Source organism: Aquarana catesbeiana, linkage group LG02 (genome assembly GCF_042186555.1).
Source record: "Aquarana catesbeiana isolate 2022-GZ linkage group LG02, ASM4218655v1, whole genome shotgun sequence".
Taxonomy (NCBI): Eukaryota; Metazoa; Chordata; class Amphibia; order Anura; family Ranidae; genus Aquarana; species Aquarana catesbeiana.
Genome location: NC_133325.1, coordinates 628987406 through 629008339, shown reverse-complemented (window position 1 = coordinate 629008339; position 20934 = coordinate 628987406). Strand labels below are relative to the sequence as shown.

General features: G+C 40.2%; 1 protein-coding gene across 2 annotated transcripts in view; it reads right to left on the bottom strand.

Annotated features, from left to right (window-relative positions):
- Nucleotides 1-341: 341 nt before the first annotated feature.
- The window catches only part of LOC141128852 (interleukin-5 receptor subunit alpha-like), a 146452-nt gene continuing 125859 nt past the window's right edge, over nt 342-20934 (bottom strand). The window contains exons 10-11 of one of the 2 annotated variants that reach the window (XM_073616426.1): nt 14963-15050; nt 342-5443 (exon numbers count right to left, since the gene is read on the bottom strand). In XM_073616426.1, the coding sequence (XP_073472527.1) occupies nt 5333-5443; nt 14963-15050 (199 nt within the window). In that variant the 3' untranslated portion in view covers nt 342-5332. Of the gene's footprint in view, nt 5444-9526; nt 9679-14962; nt 15051-20934 lie in introns of those variants that run through there. The other variant, XM_073616425.1, reaches the window with a different exon arrangement.

Genomic DNA, 20934 nt, shown 5'->3' with positions numbered 1-20934 from the left:
TACTGCTTCCACTGACTAGATACTCAAAGTCCAGCCTATACCTTTGAGAAAGCCTATACTTTTGAGAAATTGGGCGCAACCCGTGAGGTAGGCGGTGATGCGATTACGCTTAGAGGAGGCGGGCGGAGCTTGTAAATGCAGGAAGTTATCTGAGATATGCTGGTTTTTGACCTCTGAAATGTGAGTGTATTTTTCTTTGGAATAAATGTTTAGCAATAATGAGCAATCTACACTATGGGTATTTCCTCTTATGTTTTATATGATTGACATCTCACTGGGAGCTGTGGACATATTGTGGCAAATTAAAACAAAAATTATTTTTAAATCACAAAAAGGTAATATTTCAATTACAAAAGTATGCTTTATTGGATAATGAAAGCATTAACATATATACAACTTTATACTATAAAGAGGATATTTTAATTTCCAATATGCACATTACCACAAATATGAGCAAAGAAATTTCTACCTAAAAGTGGACCTTTCATGAAAATACTTTCAGCCCCACTCCAACCAAATACATATGGTTAAATAAAGCCTGTAAAAAATAAAGTTAAAAAAAAACCTACCTTGGCCCCAGCTCCCGTCACTTTTGGGAGGTGTGAGTGACTTCATCTTTCACAGCTGCCTCCTGGGAAAGTTTGAGCATAACATCCTGTGAGAATGCACTTATGCAATGTACTGAAGCACATTCTCATGGAATTTTATGGAAGACAGTGGTGAAGCATGGGGACATCATCTGCTTTCCCTGAGTGTTGGAAGCCCGGACTGAGGTAAATAGTTTTACATGACATACTTTTTTAGCAATAAGTATTTAGGGGGTGGGGGAGCTGTCAGTAACACAGTCCTTTTCTTTTTTTTTTTTAAGAAATCATGTTTACGCTGGTTGTGTTTACTACTGCATAGATACATGCAGTGAACATAAGTATTACAGACCAAGTGAAACAAAGTGAAGAAAACTAGTCTAGAGTCAAAGGATGGGCAGTATTTACCAGGGACCCTGTCACAGGAGGTTGGACTCTGCTACCTCCCAGGTCACTACCCCAGATACTGGAAGAGGTAGCTAAAAGTTCCAATAGGATGTAAATGGTGAGAAGACTAGTGAGGAAACAGAGAAGCTAGCATGAGCACCAAAGAGCAATGCTCAGATGCATCCAGCTGTAAGGATTTGGGGAAGCATACTTTGAGAAACAGAGTGTACCCAGAGTAGCTGTCCCAGCACTTAACAGCAAGGGCTCAGAGTAGCAAAGCTTGACAAATAGAGTGTACCAGAAGTGGCGATGCCTGCCTGCAAAGGCTTAGAGGGTCAGAGGAGCAAAGCTTTTCAAATGGAACGCACCAGGAACAATGTCAGTGGGCAGAAGTGATTGGTAGAGTGTAGCTGAAACAATGTCAGAAGCCAGGAGTGACAGATGCATCATACTTGGAATAGCAAATGTGGACTGTATGGACTAGGCAGTGGCAAAGGCACAGGAAGGCTCAATCAGGAACAGAAGAGGCATGCCAGATTGGCCTGAGAATCATGTTGGGGGTTGGTGTCATGTTTCACGGGCAACTATCTACAGAGTACACCAGACCTTTAAGGATGTGGCCTAGTGACATAGTTGATTGGTCCCAGCTGTGACACCTGAGGTAAAGACGAAGTGTGCATGGCCGCACAACTTATGAGATGCACCACTGAAACAAAGAAGGTAAGCAGCCTCCACAATAGGCTTGTGTAAAACTGTTTCTTTATTATTTCAGCCCCACTAAAGATAAGACCTAACATTTATTACTGTATAGACCCCTAAGCGACAGCCTCCAACTTTCTGTCAACAGTAAACATACACAAATGAGTTAAAATTAAACTTTCAGTGCCGCTCTAGGCTGAGACAGAGGTCTCCCTGCTTGTTGCAGTGAAGGGAGCTGATTACAGAGCACCATTGAGAGGTGTAAGAGAAAAGAAAAAGAGAAGAAAAGACGCCGCTTACCAACCTAGTGTATTAGCATGTCGATGAATGTGGCCTTTTCTTCTCTTTGATAATACACGAATGAGATGTTCCAAACCATGATTTTACACAATCCAGGCAGATTTGAGGATACCCAAATATCCAAGAAATTCCCGCATCGAGATTCACTCAGTAACCCTCTTTATAAATTAACTGGTTAGGGCAAGGGTCTTCAAACTACGGCCCACCGGTTGTTCAAGAACTACAATTCCCATCATGCCTAGCCATGTCTGTGAATGTCAGAGTTTTACAATGTCCCATGGGATGTGTAGTTCCGCAACAGCTGGAGGGCCGTAGGGAACCTCTTACCAGGTGACTCATACTCCTGTAGCTCACCAGCTTCTGATTTTGGTTAGAAAATGAGAAATGATGATAAGTTTTAATTTATATTATTTGAGAGGGGCTTCATTTAATCATTATGATGTAATTGGTATAATTTACTAACATGGGCTACAAGAGTGCAGGAGTAACGGGTAAAATCATTGTTGGGGCAATATAAAATAAACGAACAATAAGAAAAATGTAAAAATGAATAAGAGAGAGAAAGTGAATAGAGAAGTAAAATCTGCATGTGGGGTCAGATTTTGAAAACTGCCGGTATGATGGATTTCAAAGAAAACTTGTCAGAAAATTACACTGGGTGTCATTTTTTATATTGTTTCTGGCAGTCTGCAGCTTCAATGAAGTTAGAATTGTTGTTTTTGCATATTTTTTTTAGGTAAGGGACTCAAAGATCAAGGAACTAGCATTTTTTTAAAGGGAGGTTAGCAGATTGTTACCCTTTTGTTTTTCTCATGAAAGCTTACCAAATACTCTCATTTCTGGGCTGCACCATAAAGCTGTGTATCATAGAAGGTCAGTAGTTGAATAAACATTGACAGGAAATAGGAAAGGAACATTATAGTTAAGTCTGTAATAAAGTAAAATGCCTGTGTTAGAACACCTATACCTTTGTGAGCTGTCATTCTCCTTAAAGTGGAATTAAATTCCATTGTGTCGGAGTGAGCTGCCACCATTAGGTGCAAGTATACTGTGCTTACCTCTCAGTGTTCCCTCCTCCAGCGGTAACACGTCCAGGCTGCAGTCTACTCCAAATGTAACAATGCATGGGCCTGCCAATCATCTGGCTAGAGACTGTGCATATATGCCTCATACAAATGCATTAATGAGGTGGGGAGTCATCGTGAAGGTATGATGTTGCCCTGGATGAGATTCGCTGACTACCTGATCTGTTTCTTTGCATTGTAAACTCATATATGGGTTTGCTTTAAAGTGTATGTTTTGTATAGAGTAGGAAAGGCTCCATTCCCAGTCGATGTCTCCTAAGCGGAAACGCGTTGGATAGGAGCTAGCAACACAGCGTCCATCTGTGTCAACCGTTCTGCAGGCGGCTGAGCGCGATTTTATGATTCATTGCTCTAGCTCATCTTTTTGGATGAGCTATCCAAGCATGATTCCAAGCTTTGAAGCTGGCTGTCCATCAGCCTACAGGAAGGATCCACACAGGTTCATGTAATCTCTTGGTCTTTCCATAAGGAGCTACTCAAGCCTGATTCTATGCTTTAAAATGTGTGTTGTCATACACCTACGGGGAGGATTCATACAAGCTCATATGGGATCATTCTTTCTGGTAAGCAGTTCCAATTATATATTCAGCACGGTGGTAATATCTCCTTAATGTGGGATTAGTGGATTCCCAGTACACTTAATCATTTGGAAACACATATCTGCATTCACAGACTTGTATTTTTTTTCTGTCTTTTTCATTATATCTTGTTTTTCTATTTATATTTGTGAACATATTATATTGTGAAACGTTTTTTTCATTTTTCATGTATATTATTCAAGAGATTTACATATCTGTCTTTAGCATTTAAACCCACATGCTGTGGGCAGTTTTTAGGGACCCACTTGGTGTGGTTTTCTTTGCACTTTTTGTTTAATTTATTGTCCCAAAGTGGTTTTGATAACTTTATAGTGTTAATAGTTACACCAATTTACTATTGTGTAGTTTGTGTGACAATCAATTAACAGTGCATCTTACATTTCTATTAGGAAAGGTATAGAACTCCTTTCAAGTTTTTTTTTTTTTTCTTTGCTTTATTGCTTTTTGCCTGTGTCCTTACAAGGTAATTTCAACAAAAAGTGATGCAAAATCCAAAATTTTAACGAGAGATGAGGGTAAATCTTGCAATGGGGGACACATGTTTAGGTGAGACCTGTCTAAAAGGTATTCTCTTTGCTTTGTAAAGATTTTCTCCTCCATAACAACAAGTGAAAGAAAATCTCCTCAATAGGACACAGGCAGCAAAGAAAAAAATGTTGGTTATACATACATATTAATCTGCCCATGGATATGGTACATATTACATATAGCGAACTAATTTGCTTACTTGCTTCTATCTTGATTCCTCCAGACTGTAAATTTATAAAAGTGTCACTTTCTCTATTCCTGTTATATCTTTTCATTGTTCCTATTATGCGATATTATTGCACTGTATGCATGCAGCATTTGAAGTTGAAATTTACTTTTGAAAGTTGTACTGTATGTATTTTTCATGTTATGTATTTGATTTATTCAACCTTGTAATACTTACTGTGCATGGCACCATTAAAAATCATACACAGCTACAAAAATCAATAAACAAAGAGAACTTCTGCAAACATTTCCCAACCTGTGCAGATGCCTAATGACCTATTGATATTAGAAGAATTGATCATTCAGGTTTTCTTAGCCAGTTACTGTTGTTATTTTCACAATATTTATAAGCGACTTTAGCATTGACTTAAACGGGTCTGGTAACATTAGAAATAGGACAAAAAATATTCTTAATGGCACATGACAAACCCAGTATTAACAATACCAGAAGTTCCAGACATAATGCTCTCAAGGCAACCTCAATCTGTACAGTTGGCTTATGCCTCATCCTCAACACATCTACCCAAGTTCCTGATCTGGTTTGTTCACAATAGAGTCACATACAGAACTTACAAAAGAATGGCTGTGCTGTGGTATTCTGAAACTCTTTTATTAGCAAAACAGCATAAAACACAAGAATGCATAAGAGATTGCTTTTTCCCTTCTTTATGCTGCTTTTCTAATAAAAGAAGATTTTCACCATACCACACTGAGGTCATCCTTCGAGATTCATATTGAATTTACAGTGTGCTGAAAGACAAATTGACCGTGACTTCTATTGCACTGTTTCTTTGAAAGATGCATGCATTGTATGGTGTTTAATACAGCAACCGACTAAAAAGACAAACTGAGATTTCATATCCATATAAATATATATGTCTGCATGTATAGTAATTATGTACATCTATTATATGCTATTGTTATACTAAATAATATTGCTGTTTGAATCTTGACACTCTTGACTGTCCATCAAACTGCCGACTATCTCAATTTCTGTGATAGGGACAGGTTCTTCATTGTGCACTGCGATACATCTCTAGAAAATAAAAAAAGACAACAGAAAAACAAACAAATGCATCAGATAAACAGAAATTACATCCAGAATCATGTTGTATATATAAAAACAACATTATTCTTACATGAACAATGTTAACAATTATAACCTTGCGTAACAACTGTTGATATATTTTACTATCTAATATATATATGCGATAGCTTGAGTAGGACATTTCTCAGTGACAGATAGTCAGGTAACAATATCTGTAAGTGCACTCTAGTCTATAAAGCAGCTGATTTATGTATTACATTCTCTGTGTTTACTTTGTTCAGGTATATTACAATCCTCACACATACCAATCTATACAATCTATATGTAGGGCACTTCATCATTGTGTTTATACAGTATGTCTTTTGTAGAAAAGCAGAAAGGTACATGGTGCATGCATTCATATTTCAAAATATTGCATATACAGTGCCTTGAAAAAGTATTCATACCCCCCTTGAAATTTTCCACATTTTGTCATGTTATAACCAAGGACATAAATGTATTGTATTGGGATTTTATGTGATAGACCAACAGAAAATGGCACATATATGTGAAGTGGATGGAAAATGATAAATGGTTTTCATTTTTTTTTACAAATAAATATCTAAAAAGTGTGGCATACATTTGTTTTCAGTCCCTTTACTTTGATACCCCTAACTAAAATCTAGTGGAACCAGTTGCCTTCAGAAGTCACCTAATTAGTAAATAGAGTCCACCTGTGTGTAATTTAATCTCAGTATAAATACAGCTGTTCTGTGAAGCCCTCAGGAGTTTGTTAGAGAACCTTAGTGAACAAACAGCATCATGAAGGCCAAGGAACACACCAGACAGGTCAGGGATAAAGCTGTGCAGAGGTTTAAAGCAGGGTTAGGTTATAAAAAAATGTCCCAAGCGTTGAACACCTCATGGAGCACTGTTCAATCCATCATCTGAAAATGGAAAGAGTATGGCACAACTGCAAACCTTCCAAGACATGGCCGTCCACCAAAACTGACAGGCCAGGCAAGGAGAGCATTAATCAGAAAAGAAGCCAAGAGGCCCATGGTAACTCTAGAGGAGCTGCAGAGATCCACAGCTTGGGTGGGAGAATCTGTCCACAGGACAACTATTAGTCATGCACTCCACAAATCTGGCCTTTATAGAATAGTGGCAAGAAGAAAGCCGTTGTTGAAAGAAAACCATAAGAAGTCCAGTTTGCGAGAAGCCATGTGGGGGACACAGCAAACATGTGGAAGAAGGTGCTCTGGTCAGATGAGACCAAAATTGAACTTTTTGGCCTAAAAGCAAAACGCTATGTGTGGCAGAAAACTAACACTGCACATCACCCTGAACACACCATCACCACCATGAAACATGGTGGTGGCAGCATCATGTTGTGGGGATGCTTTTCTTAAGCGGGGACAGGGACGCTGGTCAGAGTTGATGGGAAGATGGATGTAGCCAAATACAGGGCAATCTTAGAAGAAATCCTGTTAGAGTCTGCAAAAGACTTGAGACTGGGGCGGAGGTTCACCTTCCAGCAGGACAACAACCCCAGACATACAGCCAGAGCTACAATGGAATGGTTTAGAACAAAGCATATTTGTGTGTTAGAATGGCCCAGTCAAAGTCCAGACCTAAATCCAATTGAGAATCTGTGGCAAGACTTGAAAGTTGATGCTATCCATTCAATCAAACAGAGCTTGAAAAAGCAGATGCTATCCATGCAATCTAACAGAGCTTGAGCTACTTTGCAAAGAAAGACATACCCAAAAATGACTTGCAGTCTTTGTGTTGGTCTATCACATAAAATCATGGTTGTAACATGACAAAATGTGGAAAATTTCAAGATGTATGAATAATTTTTCAAGGCACTGTGTATATATATATATATATATATATATATATATATATATATATACTGTATATAGCATTAATAATACTTTGAATCTTGAAAAGAAAAGAGTCTGTGTTCCATTTGGGAGATCTTCCCATACTTCCTGTATCAGAGACGCAAAAGTAAAAGGAGATCTCTCCAACGTAAAGGGGGATTACCTTGTGCACAGTTGTCACAAGAGCAGATGTCACCATTGCAATAATATCCTGTTCTAGTGACAACAGGAAAGTTTTGGATCTCCTTTTGTTTTCTTCTCAGGAGACAATGGTTCAAATAAAGAGGCTAAATCTCTCAAATGGGACAACAACAAAAATAAATAAAAATAAAATGACATGGTTTTAACCATTTCCTACCCCTAGCCAAAACTGAAAAGAATATATACTATACTATATATATATATATATATATATATACAAGGTTATGTCACAATCAAATATTTATATATCAAATAGTGTTTATGTGTATCAAAACACCCCAGCTCAACTTCTACAAACAGTACATATAATATTCACACAAAAAAAATCAAAGAAAAGTGTTCCAACATGAATTACTCCAAGTGCATGCCGTATTAAAGCAGCACTGATTGTGCCAATAGTAATAATAGATCAACCCTCAGTAGTGAATTCACTAACTCCCTAAGGACAAAACACCCAACAAATAAAGGCAACCCCTATTTACATGAAGATAGCATGCTTTGCTACCTTGCTAAATCCCCAGGTAGTTTTCTACATTAATCCTTATATCAATTCTGATCTACAATTAGATCCTGAATATAAGTTTCATCTATATATAATTACAAAGATTAGCTATAGTGGCAAGTGTCACTTTTATTAAAATACTGAATTATACTAAAACACTAACACAATCTAATGTACTTTTAGTACAGTAATATTTTAAATGACCCCCCCCCAAAAAAAATAATTTGTCTATGGTCTTGCCAGATCTATGTGTGTCAACTGAGCCAGGCAGCTTCTCCGTATGCATGCGCAGATAATTCCTGTTCATACTAATGGAGATGCAGATTTTTCTGTGCATGTGTAGAAGAATCTGTCTAGCAAGTCAGTATAGGACTTTACGGGAGTTGCTTGGGGAGGGATAGGGCAGACAAAGGCTAAAGTCGACTGTTGGCTAATGTCACTCAGCTGGTCCAGGCTCTGGAAGGATCCCAGCTTTAATGTTTAGAGAAAGAAATTAACAGTATAAAACAAACACACAGTGCCTTGCAAAAGTATTCACCCCCCTTGGCATTTTTCGTGTTTTGTTGCCTCATAACCTGGAATTAACATGGATTGCTTGAGGATTTGCATCATTTAATTTACAGAACATGCCCACAACTTTGAAGATGTTTTTTTTTTATTGTGAAGCAAACAATAAATAGGACAAAATAACAGGAAAAGTCACTGTGCATAACTATTCACCACCCTAAAGTCAATACTTTGTAGAGCCACCTTTTGTGGCTATCACAGCTCCAAGTCGCTTTGAATAAGTCTCTATGAGCTTGCCACATCTTACCACAGGGATTTTTGCACATTCCTCCTTGCAAAACTGCTCCAGCTCCTTCAAGTTGGATGGTTTGCGCTTGTGAACAGCAATATTTAAGTCTGACCACAGATATTTTATTGGATTGAGGTCTGGGCTTTGCCTAGGCCATTCCAACACATTTACATGTTTCCCCTAAAACCACTCAAGTATTGCTGTTGCTGTGTTGGGGTCATTGTCCTGCTGGAAGGTGAATCTCCATCCTAGCCTCAAATCACACACAGAGTGGTACAGGTTTTGCTCAAGAATATACCGGTATTTACTGTAGCACCATCCATCTTTGCCTCGACCCTGACCAGTTTCCCAGTCCCGACTGCTGAAAAACATCCCCTCAGCATGATGCTGCCACCACCATATTTCACTGTGGGGATGGTGTCCTTTGGGTGATGTGACGCGTTGGGTTTGCGCCAGACATAGCTCTTTAATGGCCAAAAAGTTTAATTTTATTCTCATCAGACCAGAGCACCTTCCTTCATACATTTTGGGAGTCTCCCACATGCTTTTTCGCAAACTTAAAATGTGCCATTTTTGTTTTTTTCTGAAAGTAATGACTTTTTTCTGGCCACTCTGCCATAAAGCCCAACTCTATGGAGCGTACGGCTTATTTTCATCCTATGTCCTATGTACAGATACTACAGTCTCTTCTGTGGAACTCTGCCGCTCCTCCAGGGTTACCTTAGGTCTCTGTGCTGCCTCTCTGATTAATGCCCTCCTTGCCTGGTCCATGAGTTTTGGTGTGCGGCCCTCTCTTGGCAGGTTTGCTGTTGTGCCATGTTCTTTCCATTTGGTTATGATAGATCTGATTGTGCTCCTAAAGATCATCAAAGATTTGGATATTTTTTTTATAACCTAACCCTGACTTTATGGCATTTTTATTATTATTAGTACTTCTCAACAACATTGTCCCTTACTTGTTTGGACTGAGGCTTAACTGGAGGAACAATGCCCTGACTACTCTGACTTATTTTTCTTTAAAAAGGTCCCTTACGGTTGTGCCGTGTTGGCCGTCCTTCAGCGGGACCTATGCGTGGGCTTTTCTGGGCACGGACGGGGACCATCATCTTTTTGATGGACAGCTGATAGCGGAGGTCTATTCAAAATCTTTAAAGAAAATATCTTTTCATATATATATATATATATATATATATATATATATATATATATATATAAAAAATATATATATATATATATATATATATATAAAAAAAAAAAAAAATATATATATATATATATATATATATATAAAAATATATATATATATATATATATATATAAAAATATATATATATATATATATCTTTCCACATTAATACTGAATATACCCATCTCTCTCTCCTATAAAAAACGCCTCTGAAGAAGGGACACCGTCCTGAAACATGTTAGGCTTATGGAGAAACTTGGATTCAGTTTGGAATTTATATATTAAAAATTGATCATATGCAAACTGTGATATATACTACTGTTATGCACAGATTGTCACTGCATTTTATTGATTATGCTTCTTTTAAATAATTTTTCTAAATAATTAATATGGTTTTATAACTTTTGACTGTTCGCCTTTAAAGTCCCTGGTACCGGGGGGTACAAGTGTTCCCTCTTCTATTTTTGAGGGTTCCTCCTATAAATATATTTTGGGATGTTGGCAACAACCTTGAGAATTTTATTTAATTTTTTTTTTCTCTTTGTGGTTCACTACTTTATTTACTTGTTTGGAGAGTTCCTTGGTCTTCATGGCAGTGTTTGGTTAGTGGTGCCTCTTGCTTAGGTGATTGCACACAGGTGGACATCATTTTACTAATTATGTGACTTCTGAAGGTAATTGATCGCATCAGAGCTTTTTATGGGCTTCGTAACAAAGGGGGTGAATATATACGCACATGACAATTATCAGTTTTTTATTTCTGAAAAATAGTTTTATGTATATATTTTTCTAATTTTACTTCACCAACTTAGACTATTGTGTTCTGATCCATCACATATAATTCAGATTAAAAAAACATTTAACTAAAAGCTGTAATGTAACAAAATAGGTAAAAAGCCAAGGGGGTGAAAACTTTTGCAAGGCACTGTACAAAAGACATGAAAAATGTTGTCTGTGACCACAAGGCAAAAAAAACACAAAACACATTTGTCAGTACAAATGTTGTATGTAAACCAATCGCCAACACGTTTCAGAGTTCTTAACCGCTTGCTGACCAGCTGACCGTCATTATACTGCGGCAGGTCGGCACGATCCCGTGAGCCGTCATAGTTATACGTCGGCTCCTTTAAGCGGGATAGAAGGCGTGCGTGCACGTGCCCCCTGCACTGCGGGGGTGCCGATGCTCATGGCCGACGGTCGCGATGACCGCCGACCACGAGCGATCGTGGGCACGAGAGGCAGAACAGGGACGTGTGTGTGTAAACACACAAATCCCTGTTCTGTTCTGTGAGGAGAAACAGATCGTGAGTTACTAATAGCTAGGAATCACGATCTGTCATCCCCTCTAGTCAGTCCCCTCCCCCTACAGTTAGAAAACACAGTCAGGGAACACAGTTAACGCCTTGATCGCCCCCTAGTGTTAACCCCTTTCCTGCCAGTGACATTTATACAGTAATCAGTGCATTTTTATAACACTGTATAATTGTCAATCATCCCAAAAATGTGTCAAAAGTGTCCGATGTGTCCGCCATAATGTCACAGTCATGATAAAAATCGCAGATCGTAGCCATTACTAGTAAAAAAAAAATAATAATAATAAAAATGCCATAAAGCTATCCCCTATTTTGTAGACACTATAACTTTTGCGTAAACCAAGCAATATAAGCTTATTGCGATTTTTATTACCAAAAATATGTAGAAGAATACATATCGGCCTAAACTGAGAAAAAAATTAGCTTTTTTTAAAAAAGTACAAAATATTGTGGGTTTTTTTTCAAAATTATCGCTTTTTTTTTGTTTATAGCGCAAAGAATAAAAAACGCAGAGATGATCAAATACCACCAAAAGAAAGCTCTATTTGTGGGAAAAAAAGGACATAAACTTTGTTTGGGTACAGCGTCGCATGACCGAGTAATTGTGAGTTAAACCGACGCAGTGCCGAATCACAAAAAATGCTCTGGTCATTGAGCAGCCAAATCTTCCGGGGCTGAAGTAGTTAAAGCTCCTTCTTCAGGGAAGGTTTTAACAATCGTTGTAAATATGGTAATGCCTTGATGAAAATTGTCAACACATAGCCAGCAATGGGATGAAAACAGTGGAAGCCGTAGAAGTCAGTCAATGAAAGGTGGTGAGTATGTGAAGCAAAGGTAAAAGACAGAAAGGCCTCCCCAGCCTTCAGGGTGAATCAAGGGTGAATCACCTATATAGAGATGAAAAAACCCTCAGCCTAAGGGATAGCCTTTAGATCTTTTAAAGAGATCCTTATGGAACATCAGATGAGCAGAGCGTGACAAGCTGTGTGGATCATCTTAGCTGTTGGATCCAGGGAAACATTGTTACATGACTATCCTGCAATCTTACTGCATACTGCTCATGATTTTCTAATCCATTTTTGAATATTCTTTGAGCAAGGCTATATAGGATTGATGTTCCATAAGGATCTCTTTAAAAAATTTAAAGGCTATCCCTTAGGCTGAGGGTTTTTTCCTTTTCGACCAGTTCCCTACCGCTGTATAGTAAAATGACAGCGGCAGGATCCCTTCCTTCCTCCGGGTGGGCGTCATGTGACGTCCTCGGCTTCCCGGCATTGTGGAGTGCGCTCGCCGCTTCACTGGGGACCTGATGCGCGTGTCCGTCGGCCACGATGTCGGCCGGGCACCCGCTATTGCTCATCACGGAGCAGGGACTTGGATCTGTGTGTGTCTCCCCTGTCAGGGGAGAGGAGAACTGATCGTATGTTCCTTGTACAGAGGAACAATGATCGGTCTCCTCCCCTCATCAGTCCCCTCCCCCCACAGTTAGAATCACTCCCTAGGACACACATTTAACCCCTTCAGCACCCCTAGTGTTAACACCTTCCCTGCCAGTCACATTTATACAGTAATCAGTGCATTTTTATAGCACCGATCGCTTTATAAATGTCAATAGTCCCAAAATAGTGTCAAAAGTGTCCGATCTGTCCACCGCAATGTCACAGTCATGATAAAAATCGCAGATCACCGCCATTAGTAGTAAGAAAATATGCCTAAACTGAGGAAAAAAATGTTTTTTGTTTTTTTTAAATGGGATATTTATTATAGCAAAAGGTAATAAATATTGTTTTTTTTTCAAAATTGTCACTCTTTTTTTGTTTATAGCGCAAAAAATAAAAACGCAGAGATGATCAAATACCACCAAAAGAAAGCTCTATTTGTGGGGAAAAAATGATCAAAATTTAATTTGGGTACAAGTCGCATGACCGCGCAATTGTCATTCAAAGTTGGACAGCGCTGAAAGCTGAAAATTGGCCTGGGCAGGTAGGGGGTGAAAATGCCCTGGATTGAATTGGTTAAATAGGTGATCCCAGTGCACCCCCCTTGATTCACCCTGAAGGCTGGGGAGGCCTTTCTGTCTTTTTCCTTTGCTTCACATACTCGCCACTTTTCTTTGACTGACTTCTACGGCTTCCACTGTTTTTATCCCATTGCTGGCTGTGTGTTGACAATTTTCATCAAGGCATTACCATATGAACTACAATTGTTAAAACCTTCCCTGAAGAAGGAGCTTTAAGGACTCTGAAACGTGTTGGCGATTGGTTTACATACAACATTTGTACTCACATTTAGTGTTTTTTTTGCCTTGTGGTCACAGATCACATTTTTCATGTCTTTTGTATGTATGTTTTATATTGTTAATTTATTTTAAATACCTTTTTGATACTAATAAATACAATATATTTAATGCTATTATTACTGACCTTTGCACATTCCTTGAGCCTAAAAAGTCCCAATTTTTCTGAGGGGAGATGTCTTTCTCTATCCATACTAGCGATGTGGCCTTTTTAAGCAGATACACACAACCTCGTCTATTTTACCAGCTTTAATGTTGGGATCCACCCAGATGCCTACGTGACAGCTGGCTCAGCCTCTCAGCCAGCCTCTCCCACCTCCTCCACAGTCCAGTGCTCCAGTGAGCACTGGAGGGGCAGAGCAGTGAATGAAAGTCATTGCTCTGTTCTCAGAGCAGATCTGAGTATTGAGCGGTCAGTGGTCTTTGATTCACTCAGTTTTTGGTGTAGAGCTGGCGGGGGACAGCTGCAGCATCACATCAATGCTGAATCTACATAGGTGAGTATGTATGCTTGTTTATTTGGATTCCCTCACTTCTTTTTTTAACAAACATTAACACTTTAAAACAATTCTCAATTCTCCTCTGCAGTTATATGCATTGTGAATAATTGATCTTTAAAATTTACAACCGAGGCACTGAACTAACATCTCCTTTGCAATTTACTTTCTGTGGAGATAACAAAATCTCAACAACCTACTTGCCCTCTAACATAAACACACAACAGGTGTTTGTAAGCTTCTAGAAATCAACTGAAACCTGACTTTAGAGTATTTGTTGTGGTCTTTGAACATCTTTGAGAATAAATCACTTCACAGTGCAAGCAGCTAGTGAGGTCAGTGAGGTCTTGCTTTAAAGCTCTTTTGCTGCTTATTTTGAAAATGCAAACCACTTATAAATATAGTATGGTACAGGTGCATTTTAAATATGTTGTGTTACACAAATGGAAATGGAACAGAGCACCTATTACATCAAGTACGATTGGAGATCTAAGTCAGGGTTTCGTTTAGTAGATTCTGGAGTGTTGTATCAATGATTACAGAATGTGACATCCCAAGTTCCTCTATCTGCCATGAATGTTACAACAAGGTCTCACTCTCTCTGTTGTCCTTTTTTCTTTTTTTTTTTTTTAACACGAGAACAGTGATAAAAACTGTGGCAGAGATTTTGCAACTGTTGCTTCCAAGATGTGTAGAAGGGCTAATACATAGCTTTTATTACCAGCATCTATCCATATAACGTATCTAATCAAATAATAGGAACATAAATTTTTCATTTTATTTGTTAACATCATGTTTGGAGTATTGTCTTAATATTATAAATATTTGCGTTACTAACAGAAATGTACCTGTGCATTTATATTGCTTGATGATAATGAAAGTTTTAATTTTTCTGAAGGATCCGGAATTGCAACAAGAATCAGTATCTTCACATATCTGTAAATATTACCAACATTACAATAGTAAATAAAAGATTACTACATAATAAAGTACTACTGAGAATTTAAAGTATTACTAAACCCAGGATCCTGCATTCACTATATCTGGTCTCCCACAGTACACAGAACATAGAAATGCAATTATTTTAGTAATTATAAAGTGCTAAACACCTTTTCTCATCAGCAGTATATAGCAGTCTTGTAACTTCTATCAGTGTCCGGCCGAGCACTGGTTAAAGCTTGTAGGAGGAGTTTTCATTCTCCTCTGACTGTCCTATGAGGCTGCATGACCCCTGACCCTCTGGTTAGTGGTAATTGGCCCTGTGCTGATCACATGCACCCTCCTAAAAAAAACTCTTTAGCAATACACACAACCCAATGTTGTGGGTTTAGTAGCACGTTACTTTTTTTGTCTTTGTTAGAAGTGCAAAATTACCCTTTAAACGAATTCAATGATTAAAAAATACGTTGACCCTTGAGAGGATGGTTGACAGGTGGCTGGGGGGCATATGTTGAAAAGGCCAAACCACCACATCTCAGGCCAATTAACTTGAATATTACCAATGTTTTGAACCGACCAGGGGGGTACTGTGGACATAGCATATCTTGATTTCAGCAAGGCATTTGATACACTTCAACATAATGATCTAATACAAAAGTTGTACAAGCTGGGATTTAAAGGATTAATTCACCTTTTTAAAAAAAATAATAAATGCACATCTTTTTGCAGGTAAAAAAAATAGCATTTTTTTTATTGGGAACCTGAAAAGTGTTGCACCCCCAATAAGCAGATCGTGGGTGCAATGCAGTGCTCCTGCAGACTCTGTATGTAAGCCATTTGGCCATAATATGTACATCCAAGCAGTTACACACTAACAGGAAGCTTAATAAACTCTTGCACCATGGTAGTTCATTGAAAACTACAAGCCGACAGCCGCAAAGGCTGCCGAACCTTGTCGTTTTCTATTCACATAACTCTGTGAATGAATGATGTGGCCAGAGCCCCGAACGGCCACGTTTTTTACAGAGTGTGCCAGAGAACGGCGTGGGGAGAAGATCCCCTGCTAACTGTCACAACAGGAAGCTGGGGGTGCAAGGGCCAGGGGATGTGTAACATGTTACATGTTACACCCTGCATATGGGCATTTAACATTACAAAAGGTGAACTTATCCTTTAACCCTTGGGTGGTTCAGTGGATATGCAGTTGGCTAAAGGATAGATACCAGAGTGTGGTTGTAAATGGGGTTTCCTCAGACAGAGACCAGTCAATAGTAGTGTACCACAAGGCTACTATATGTAAGTGATATAACTAAAGGTTTGTTGGGCAAGGTATGTCTTTTGGCTGATGGTACAAAGGTGTGTATGAAGGATGATATCCCTGGAGGTGTCTGAAACATGGAACATGATTTTAGCATTGCTGGAAGATTGGTCAAAGCAGTGGAGACTGCAGTTCAATATTTCTAAATGTAAAATAATGCACCTATGGAAAATGAATACCTTAAAGGAGTACAACATTAAGGGTACAACATTGTTAGCCAGCACTACAGAGGAAAAAAGATTTGGGGGTACATATTTCAGATGAGCAAATGAGCAAACAGGGGGGTTGATTTATTAAAATGGGAGAGTGGAAAATATGGTGCAGCTCTACATAGAAACCAATCAATCTCCAGGTTTTATTGTCAAAGCTTAATTGAACCAGCTGAAGCTGATTGGCTACAACCATGCAGAGCTGCACCAGATTTTGCACTCTCCAGTTCTAGTAAATCAACCCCAGTGTGACCAGGCAGTAGAGGGGTCTCCAGCAGGAGGCCCTGATTCCCCTATATAGATCTTTAGTGAGACCTCATTTAGAATACTGTGTCCAGTTCTGGAGACCTCACTTACAGAAAGATATTGATAAGATAGAATGAGAGACAGGTAACAAAAATGGTGAAAGGTCTGAGGGATAAAATATATCAAGAGCGACTTCAAGAACTTACTAAACCCACAACAATAAAATTAGTCTCCATATGCAGTAAAGTATGCTTGTTCTACCCACTGTAGAACCTACTCCTTGTATAAAAAAAGATAACGAAAAAAAAAACGTATAGAAAAAAAAAAATGGGCAGACTCGATGGACTACTCAGTCTTTTTCCTGCTGTCACTTTTCTATGTTTCTATGAGTGCTTGATGGTGGTATGGCCCAAAAAATGTGACAGGTGGTTTAAAATTTACCACATCATGTGTATAGCCCTGAACGACTGCATGTCAATTTTTTTGATGGGGCTCGGACAGGAGTGGTAAAAATATGGCTCAACTGCCTGCTTTATCACCCACTGGGCACCTGTGTGGATGAAGTAAAAATAGTAAAATAAAGTCAGCGCTCTTTCAGTAAAATTTAAACAGCCACGTGCAATAAGTGTATGTATATAGTTCAATAATAACCAAATTATAACAAAAATACAGTGCTAAAAAAAAAAGTGTCCAAAAAAATGTCACCATAAACTAAAGTTTGTCAAAACAACAAAAATAAACAGTTCATATTGTTATGTGTGTAAAACATATAAAAGTGCTCCATTTCAGCCTTAACCCAACACTTGGAAACATCGGTAGTGCCATTCCTTCTCCAATGGTAACAATACACACTCAGCAGAGAGATATGCTGTCTATTACTAGAACAGCAATAAGCGCTTTGTGTAAATGACATCCAGCATCAACACTCTCGCTCCACAGATGGCAGGACCAGACTGCTCTATTCCAGTGGTTCTCAACCTCAGTCCTCAAGTACCCCCAGCAGGCCATGTTTGCAGGTTTTTCTTTATCTTGTACAGGTGCTTTAAATCAGTCAATGGCTTGGTATTTTGGACAGCTATTTTATCTTGAGGACTGAGGTTGAGAACCACTGCTTTATTCCACTCCACCAGGGTATAGTACCAGAGTTATCAGCACGGAGTCACCAACCAAAAACCATATTTCTTCTCATAGTATTTTTATATTTCCATATATACATTAAAAACATCCAGTATAAAAACAAACGCCACTTTCAAATTTACATAAGGGGCCGTCAAACCTGCAGAGAATGGCGGCACAACCTCTAGCCCTTCACAGTGTAGTACTATGTAAGTTTTACGCAAATATGCATCATCAGGAGCTGTCTGAATGAGCCCTAATAGACAGAATCTAGACCCAATCATCACTTTGGTGTACAACTTAGACATACTGTCCTTGCATATCACCCTTGTATGTCAAATTTCCTTTTCGGACAGAGTTACCTAAATTGTGGCCCTGAAATGTATCTACCTGTGGCATGTGTGGAGATACCTACTATGCATACTGTATGTATGTGTAATGTATAGCAGTTTGTTGACTGTCCCACAAACAAAACGCACGCAAATTTGCTTCATCACTACCAATTACAGAAGCCCAGGTTTAGAGCAGCAATGCAGTCTCTGCATTATTCTTTTTGTACTGAGTGGTGTACCTTAATGATTCATAATAGAAATGCATATGTAGCAAGGTCTCCTTTAGTCTAATGAGAACCTCCAGGGCCAGAGATAGCTGACATTCTTCAGTATATGGTGGGTTGTGAGGCATAGTGGGTGCAAGGTGGATAAAGTCATTGGACACTTCTTGAATGCAAAAGATATTTATTTCTCTTACAAACTTTTATGGGGGAAAGAGGGTTAGGGCCAGGACACCCTTGAGTAGTTGCAAGTTCAATTAGCAGACTGTGAGACTTCAATAGGAGTACAGCCGTGCAGGGAAAGGCCTCCAGCGAGAAGCCACATCTGCACGTGCAAGAATGCTCTCTCCTATGGCAACAGTCTTTAACCACTTGCCGACCGCCTAACGTAGATATACGTCGGCAGAATGGCACGGGCAGGCAGAATCACGTATATATACGTGATCTGCCTCCCGCGGGCGGGGGGTCCGATCGGACCCCCCCCCGGTGCCATCGGCGGTCGGCATCTGACTGGGAGCGTCGGGAGGCGAGGGGGAGACCATCCGATCGTGGCCCCCCCCTCGCGATCGCTCCCAGCCAATAGGAATCCTCCCCTGCCTGTGTGTAGTTTCACACAGGCAGAGGATGTGATGTCATCTCTCCTCGGCTCGGCAGTTTCCGTCCAGCGCCGAGGAGAGAAGACATGTAAGTGCACACAACACACACACACACACAGTAGAACATGCCAGGCATACCTTACACCCCCGATCCCCCCCCGATCGCCCCCCGATCCCCCCCCAATCACCCCCCCCCCCCCCTGTCACAAACTGACATTAGCAGTATTTTTTTTTTTTTTTTTTTTTTTTTTTCTGATTACTGCATAGTGTCAGTTTGTGACAGTTACAGTGTTAGGGCAGGTAGTATTACCCCCCTTTAGGTCTAGGATACCCCCCTAACCCCCCCTAATAAAGTTTTAACCCCTTGATCACCCCCTGTCACCAGTGTCACTAAGCGATCATTTTTCTGATCGCTGTATTAGTGTCGCTGGTGACGCTAGTTAGGAACGTAAATATTTAGGTTCGCCGTCAGCGTTTTATAGCGACAGGGACCCCCATATACTACCTAATAAATGTTTTAACCCCTTGATTGCCCCCTAGTTAACCCTTTCACCACTGATCACCGTATAACTGTTACGGTGACGCTGGTTAGTTTGTTTATTTTTTATAGTGTCAGGGCACCCGCCGTTTATTACCGAATAAAGGTTTAGCCCCCCGGTCGCCCGGCGGTGATATGCGTCGCCCCAGGCAGCGTCAGATTAGCGCCAGTACCGCTAACACCCACGCACGCAGCATACGCCTCCCTTAGTGGTATAGTATCTGTACGGATCAATATCTGATCCAATCAGATCTATACTAGCGTCCCCAGCAGTTTAGGGTTCCCGAAAACGCAGTGTTAGCGGGATCAGCCCAGATACCCGCTAGCACCTGCGTTTTGCCCCTCTGCCCGGCCCACCCAAGTGCAGTATCGATCGATCACTGTCACTTACAAAACACTAAACGCATAACTGCAGCGTTCGCATAGTCAGGCCTGATCCCTGCGATCGCTAACAGTTTTTTTGGTAGCGTTTTGGTGAACTGGCAAGCACCAGCCCCAGGCAGCGTCAGATTAGCGCCAGTACCGCTAACACCCACGCACGCAGCATACGCCTCCCTTAGTGGTATAGTATCTGATCGGATCAATATCTGATCTGATCAGATCTATACTAGCGTCCCCAGCAGTTTAGGGTTCCCACAAACGCAGTGTTAGCGGGATCAGCCCAGATACCTGCTAGCACCTGCGTTTTGCCCCTCCACCCGGCCCAGCCCAGCCCACCCAAGTGCAGTATCGATCGATCACTGACACTTACAAAACACTAAACGCATAACTGCAGCGTTCGCAGAGTCAGGCCTGATCCTTGCGATCGCTAACAGTTTTTTTGGTAGCGTTTTGGTGAACTGGCAAGCCCCAGCGGCCTAGTACACCCCGGTTGTAGTCAAACCAGCACTGCAGTAACACTTGGTGACGTGGCGAGTCCCATAAGTGCAGTTCAAGCTGGTGAGGTGACAAGCACAAGTAGTGTCCCGCTGCCACCAAGAAGACAAACACAGGCCCGTCGTGTCCATAGTGCCCTTCCTGCTGCATTCGCCAATCCTAATTGGGAACCCACCACTTCTGCAGCGCCCGTACTTCCCCCATTCACATCCCCAACCAAATGCAGTCGGCTGCATGAGAGGCATTTTCTTTATGTCCTCCCGAGTACCCCTACCCAACGAACCCCCCCAAAAAAGATGTCGTGTCTGCAGCAAGCGCAGATATAGGCGTGACACCCGCTATTATTGTCCCTCCTGTCCTGACAATCCTGGTCTTTGCATTGGTGAATGTTTTGAACACTACCATTCACTAGTTGAGTATTAGCGTAGG